Below are 6,155 nucleotides of genomic sequence, written 5' to 3'. Positions count from 1 at the left end.
CTGTGGAGCTAGATCTCCATGGTAACTGATGCTGTGGAGCTAACCTGGTCCGGATCGAGCTCTGTTCAGAGTTCATGAATTATATCGGCTCACAAAAGCGTCTCTCTTCAAACAAAATCGTTTCCTCATTATTTTTTATGACTGATTCAGGTTCTCAGCTGAGAGCAACCGTTTTTATCTGCAAACCTGTTGATCTGTACGTTATTAAAACCACTGAAAGAAGCCGTGCAGTTACAGTATCGCACACTGTATGAATATATCGTGTTGCCATGGAAACCTACACGCATTTAGATGGTGATGCAAAAATCACACAAATATGCAGCTGATAGGACACAGGTTAGAAAATAGTTGTTTTTCTTAGTATTTATTACAGAGAATACTAAAATAGTAACTTTACTTTGATTTAGCTAAAAATTAAAGCAATTTCCTGCTTTATGGGACAGTGTCAGACCTAAATGCTCTTCAATACATCATCGTTAACAATATGGAGTTAAACAGGCGTGTAGAAGAACAGTCAGATGACGCATTAAACTCCTCTTTATGTGAACAAGCAGCACATCTGAGTGCACAAAGAAAGCTGACGACTACATTCCTGATGACTGTTATCGCTGACTGGACTTTCAGTTTCTGTCGAGCCGACTTACACGAGGAAAGCCGGGAAATGTCAAACTTGCTTCATTTTTTTAAAGTGAGGATATGTTGGCGTTTGTTCAGGGTTTGTTTGGGAACACGGCAGCGTCTCAGTCAGGCAGCCTGTTTGGGACGGCTCAGACCAGCACCGCCACCGGGTTCGGGACGGCCACCGGGCTGTTCGGCCAAACCAACCCTGGATTTGGAAACGTGGGCACGCAGGTAAGAGCTGTAGATTCACAAGCAGCTGTTTCTGTTAAAATGAGACCGCTTTTGCAGAGTTGTGAATATTTTTCTGAAAGTCACCGTGAATCGATTTTCTTCACGTGTGCGTGTTGCCTTTTGCAGCAGAGTTTATTCGGCAATAAGACGGCGGGCTTCGGCGCCACCACCACCAGCGCTCCGTCCTTCGGCACCGGTACCGGGCTCTTTGGAAACAAGCCCGCTCTCACGCTGGGAACCGGAACCAACACCTCCACCTTCGGTAAGTCTGCTCTTCAGCGTGTGCAGTTTGAAACAGAAAGAAAAACACCAATTCTGAGGTTTAGTAGAGATTTACACAAATGTAGAAAGCGACTGGACGCCTAGCTGGCACATTTTTTGGCATGCCGCTAGTTCAGGCAGAAAAACTTAAGTTAATTGGATGGTTTAACATTTTTAAAGTTAGCGTTCAAGGTGACTCAAGCAGCACAGCTCATGCGTCAGGCTTTTTTAAACCTTTGTGTTTTTTCGCTGACTGTAGGTTTTGGGGCAAACCCTGCTGGAGGGAGTCTTTTTGGGACTAAGTCGACCACCGGAGGGCTGGGCACTGGACTGGGAACCAGCTTTGGAACAGGTAACGCATAAACACATGGCTTTCCTCTGGGACCATTTTCAGTTTAAAAGTAGATAATTCTATGGAGAATATTCTCCTTGGCTGTATATGTGTGTTTTCAGCCTCACCCTGTAGTTTTATAATCAAGAGTGTTTATGTTGCAAATTCACTGAAGTCAATGGGCTGTTCGTGTTGCTTTTGTGTCATTGTCACAGTTTTTGGGGCTAATTTGGCTATTATTAGACTGGAACAGCAAATCCTCATATTTTGCTTCAACCAGAGAAAAAAATATTGAATTACGAGAATTGTCCACCGTGAATTTTACGTCAGTTAATTGTTTGAGCACTAACTAACTAAAAATCAGCCCATATTGTTGACTGCAGCGCACTAGACTCCTGTCAGTCGAACATCATCTGGTTAGTGTTTGAACCAAAGAGCAGGCTGTCCTTCCATATATATTAACACAAAGCTGTGTGCGTCCAGCAGTGGGCACAGGACAGACTCTGTTTGGGAACAACCAGAACAAACTGGGCACCACACTGGGAACGATGGGGACGTTCGGAGCGACGGGATTCAACAGCGGAACGAGCACGCTGGGCTTCGGAGCTCCACAACAACCCGTCGGTGAGCAGCTGCTCGTTTTGAGATTATAGCCCTTTTAAAAATACTCATCATCAGCCAGAGTTTTGCCGATTAATTGCCGATATATTCTTAATTTCTCATAAAGCAGTAAATGCTTTCATTCATTTTGTACAATTTGATTTAGTAAAAAGACAAATATTCTCCAAGACAAAAGTGTGTAACATCACAAAAAGCTCTGGTTTTGCTGCCACTTGTTGTAAACAAGTCAAACTTTGCTCATGGAGATGACGAAAAGTTAAGAAAGTTCACGAATGTCCAGCGGTGAGATCAGTCACTCTGCCGTGAAGTCTGGAACCAAAACAGGCATAGAGCCTCACGCTGACGGGTTTTCAGAGAACTACAGAAAACAGCTTTTAAACTTTTTATCTAACTTTTTAACTTACATTTTTATTATCTTATTCTCATCAACTTTAAAGACAGCACAGTCTTTGAGAGTACAGAACATCAGAATAATAACAATTTCCCTGAGGTTCTACCAAAGGGATCAATAAAGTTCTATCTGTCTAATAATGTAACAACAATGTTCTGCCAGTAAATTCCCTCATTATGCTGCTTATAAACAGCACACACCTGTGTCCTAAACCTAAAGGTAAATTCATCAGTACAACTGGAAGCTATATTCATGCTCCAATGGAAGAAAAATGCACAATGCAAATTTAAGATAAAACACCCACATTACAGACGTCATTGTTTGGAAACTTTTTCTTTTTACTGATGCATATTATGTTTAATGCTCTGCTGCATGTTTTTGTTCTTGAAACTTCTCTCTGTTGTAAAGTTGAACAAATACTAAAGGGCAAAGTGTAAAACAGTCAAATGTTCTGCCTGTGATTCATGTCTTTGTTGGTGTAGCATTAAGGGACCGAAAAGAAGCTATTTTATTCATTATATAGTTTATAAATTAATCGGCTATCAAATTTTTATTTTTTATTTTTTTGCCAAATATTGGAATCTGCATCGACCTCAAAAAATCTACATCAGTCAGGCCCCAATGATAAACACAGTTTCGTGTTGGATTTTTATATGATGGTGCTTTGACTGGCTGCCTTGTGCAGTCCAGTTAATAAAACCATCAAACCACCCGGCTGTTCGCTCTGACTACAGCCATCAGTGTTTGTACCAATGCCTTTTCTCTCTTCCAGCCCTCACAGATCCAAACGCTGCCGCCGCCCAGCAGGCTATGCTTCAGCAGCAGCTCAGCGTTCTGGCCTACTCGCCGTACGGAGACTCGCCGCTCTTCAGAAACCCGCTGTCAGACCCCAAGAAGAAGGAGGAGGTGAGAATAACTCGAGTGCAGACCGTTTATTATTTACCATTAACAACAACAACATAAAGATTTTTAAAAAAGGCCTGTTAAAGATATAATATCCAACATTTCCATTGAAAATCGACACGCTGCATACTTTGTTGTCCTGTGCGATAATGTAATTCCAACATTTACATCAAAAGTCTTTAATTCTGTTCAGTTTAACTGGTGAGTTTCATTTTGGTCGGCTGTCAGTGGCGTCGTATCACCTTTACCTGCTGTAGAAACACACTAAACGACAAAACTTGGATTAAACTTAGATACATCATCTCATCTTATTTCTGCCCGAGGAACGTCGCATGAATGTAAAAATGCAACAGTGATGAAAACAATTCCCACGATCCCACCCTGCTTCACGACATCATCAGACTGCTTTTTGTCTTTTTTGTCAAACTGTATGTTCACTTTACAAACTGTCACTCAAAGCTCTGGAAGACAAAAGTTGAGGCTTTAAAAAATCATTCCAAGATGTAAACAAAGAATAGCTCTGATGGCTCAGGTCGAAATGTCCAATCACACCTCCTCCTTTGTTCCATCAGCGTCTGAAACCGACCAATCCGACGGCTCAGAAGGCTCTGACCACGCCCACCCACTACAAGCTGACCCCACGTCCTGCAACCAGAGTCCGACCCAAAGCGCTGACGTCTTCAGGCGGCTCCAAGTCGCAGCTCTTCGACGGCCTGGATGACGACGAGCCGTCGCTCACCAACGGAGCCTTCATACCGAGGTACTGCAACGCTCGCTTAAACGGAAATTATCATCAAATTAAGTGCTGTCACAGCTCGAACTGGCTTTTATGCAACTGCTTTCTCTGCAGGAAGAGCATCAAGAAACTTGTGCTGAAGAACCTGAACAGCAGTCAGTACAGCAGTCCGATTAACAAAGAGACCGACGACCTCGCCTCGCCACCGGAGTATCCGCAGAACGGACACAGGTCCGTTTACACATTTACACATAATACCGTTTCATGACTGTTCAACACTGAGGTTTGTTTATGCCCCTTTAAACCACATCCGGTGAAGAAATCTCTCATTTCAAGGAGGTTTGAACCCTGATGCAGACAGGAAAGACTGAGAGCTCAAAGCTGGAACTCGCTGTTGCTGGTTCATCTCAGAATATAGATTTTTTTTTTTATGCTTGTGCCAAAACTTTTAGTTACAGATAATAAAACTCAACAAGGAATCCGTTTCCCTCAGCCCTCTATCTGCATTTGCACCACGATTTAAAGCCTCTGATGGTTGGTGACACTGGTCAGCTGCTGTTTCAGAGGTCGACAGCTGTTCACCTAATTTAAAACAATACGAAACGATGACGGCTCTTACACAGTTTGAAGGTGGAGCTCATTGCAGATTTTCATCTCCAGCTCTCGCTGATGTCATCCTGACTATAAAGACTGAGAAATCCTGAACTTAGTCATCAGTCCTTCAGACGTTTTTTTTTTTTTTTTTTTCTGACTATAAAGACTGAGAAATCCTGAACTTAGTCATCAGTCCTTCAGACGTTTTTTTTTTTTTTTTTTCACAGATCAGTGTACAAAACAACAAATAAACTAGTTTGCTTCTATTTCGCTAACAAGTGAATGAAAAAATATGATTAATATGTGACTGTAACTTGCAACAGTAATTAGAATTTTCTTTGAAGAGAGAGATTGACTTCCAGGTTGAGATACATTCTTCCTGTTTTGCCAAACTGTGCACCAAAACATGCGAAGGAGGATCTGAATCACAATTAGAAACACAGCAAAACAGGTTAAAAAAAAATACAAACTGTATTCGTAAAAATATGAATAAATGCAATAAATACATCAATACTGCACGTAAAGTCAAAACTGTCGCTCAGGTCGGAGTCGGAGACTGTTGGTGAGTTGAGTCAGTGGGTGCACCTGTAATCATGGATGGAGCATCAGTGTGTGTTTTGTTTATAGAGACAGTATTGCGTTCAATCCAAACTGTCTCCCGCGTGTTTCCTGATAAATTGAATACTGCACATAACGCATGAACGTTGCCTCTGTCTCACCCTCTACTGCCGTCTGTTCTGCAGCCATGTGGAGGAAGACGAGGAGCTGAGGGAGGTTCCGGGACCCAGCAGCCGGCCGGACGACGACCCAGAGGTCACCCACTTCTACGTCAACCCCATCGCCAAGCCGATCCCGCAGGGCCGAGCCCAGACCAGCCTGCAGGACACCATCAGCGACCTGAACATGCACAAAGCGTCCAGGAACGGCCTGGAGGTGAGCAGCCTCACCGCACAGCTGATCTGGACTCACCAAGCATCCGGCTTGGGAGCTTCGACGCTCGGCGGGATGACATTCAAAGTTATTGCTTCCCTGATTTTCATGTTTTTATTTGCCCTCAGCTGAGCAGCGACGACGTGTCGGCGTCTCTGGGGGAAGAATCTCTGCAGGAGGGGGAGGAGGAGCAGCAGCCGGAGTCCCAACAGTCTCCTCATCCTGCAGGTCAGAAAAAGCCATTCACCTACTTCAACCAGTTGATCTGCTGGATGGATGTTCGTCTTTTGATTGTAGCTGCAGAGTAAAAGCACCACACACTTTATTGTGTTTTTCAGGCATCGTTCTGAACCGGGTGGGTTATTATACTATCCCCTCTATGGACGACCTCGCTGAGATGGTGGACGAAAACGGAGAGTGCATCGTGGAAAACTTCAGCATCGGCAGGAAAGGTAACAGCTGGTGGCTCATCTTATTCTCCTTTCCAGGGCACACACATTCACTAAAATGACATCAGGGATTCTTAGCATATGTCA

At 43.5% G+C, this 6,155-nt stretch overlaps 1 protein-coding gene across 4 annotated transcripts in view; it reads left to right on the top strand.

Annotated features, from left to right (window-relative positions):
* The window catches only part of nup98 (nucleoporin 98 and 96 precursor), a 35,138-nt gene that overhangs the window by 8,278 nt on the left and 20,705 nt on the right, over nucleotides 1-6,155 (top strand). For 2 of the 4 annotated variants that reach the window (XM_008304389.1, XM_008304392.1), the window contains exons 9-18: nucleotides 715-852; nucleotides 979-1,114; nucleotides 1,373-1,465; nucleotides 1,931-2,068; nucleotides 3,229-3,362; nucleotides 3,932-4,119; nucleotides 4,210-4,326; nucleotides 5,433-5,622; nucleotides 5,748-5,847; nucleotides 5,958-6,071. In XM_008304389.1, coding sequence (XP_008302611.1) covers nucleotides 715-852; nucleotides 979-1,114; nucleotides 1,373-1,465; nucleotides 1,931-2,068; nucleotides 3,229-3,362; nucleotides 3,932-4,119; nucleotides 4,210-4,326; nucleotides 5,433-5,622; nucleotides 5,748-5,847; nucleotides 5,958-6,071 — 1,348 coding nt within the window. Of the gene's footprint in view, nucleotides 1-714; nucleotides 853-978; nucleotides 1,115-1,372; nucleotides 1,466-1,927; nucleotides 2,069-3,228; nucleotides 3,363-3,931; nucleotides 4,120-4,209; nucleotides 4,327-5,432; nucleotides 5,623-5,747; nucleotides 5,848-5,957; nucleotides 6,072-6,155 lie in introns of all 4 variants that reach the window. The other 2 variants (XM_008304390.1, XM_008304388.1) reach the window with 1 other exon arrangement.

This window comes from Stegastes partitus, unplaced genomic scaffold (genome assembly GCF_000690725.1).
Source record: "Stegastes partitus isolate 25-593 unplaced genomic scaffold, Stegastes_partitus-1.0.2 Scaffold2209, whole genome shotgun sequence".
Taxonomy (NCBI): Eukaryota; Metazoa; Chordata; class Actinopteri; family Pomacentridae; genus Stegastes; species Stegastes partitus.
The sequence above is the reverse complement of the archived record's forward strand: the minus strand, read 5'-3'. Positions and strand labels throughout refer to the sequence as shown.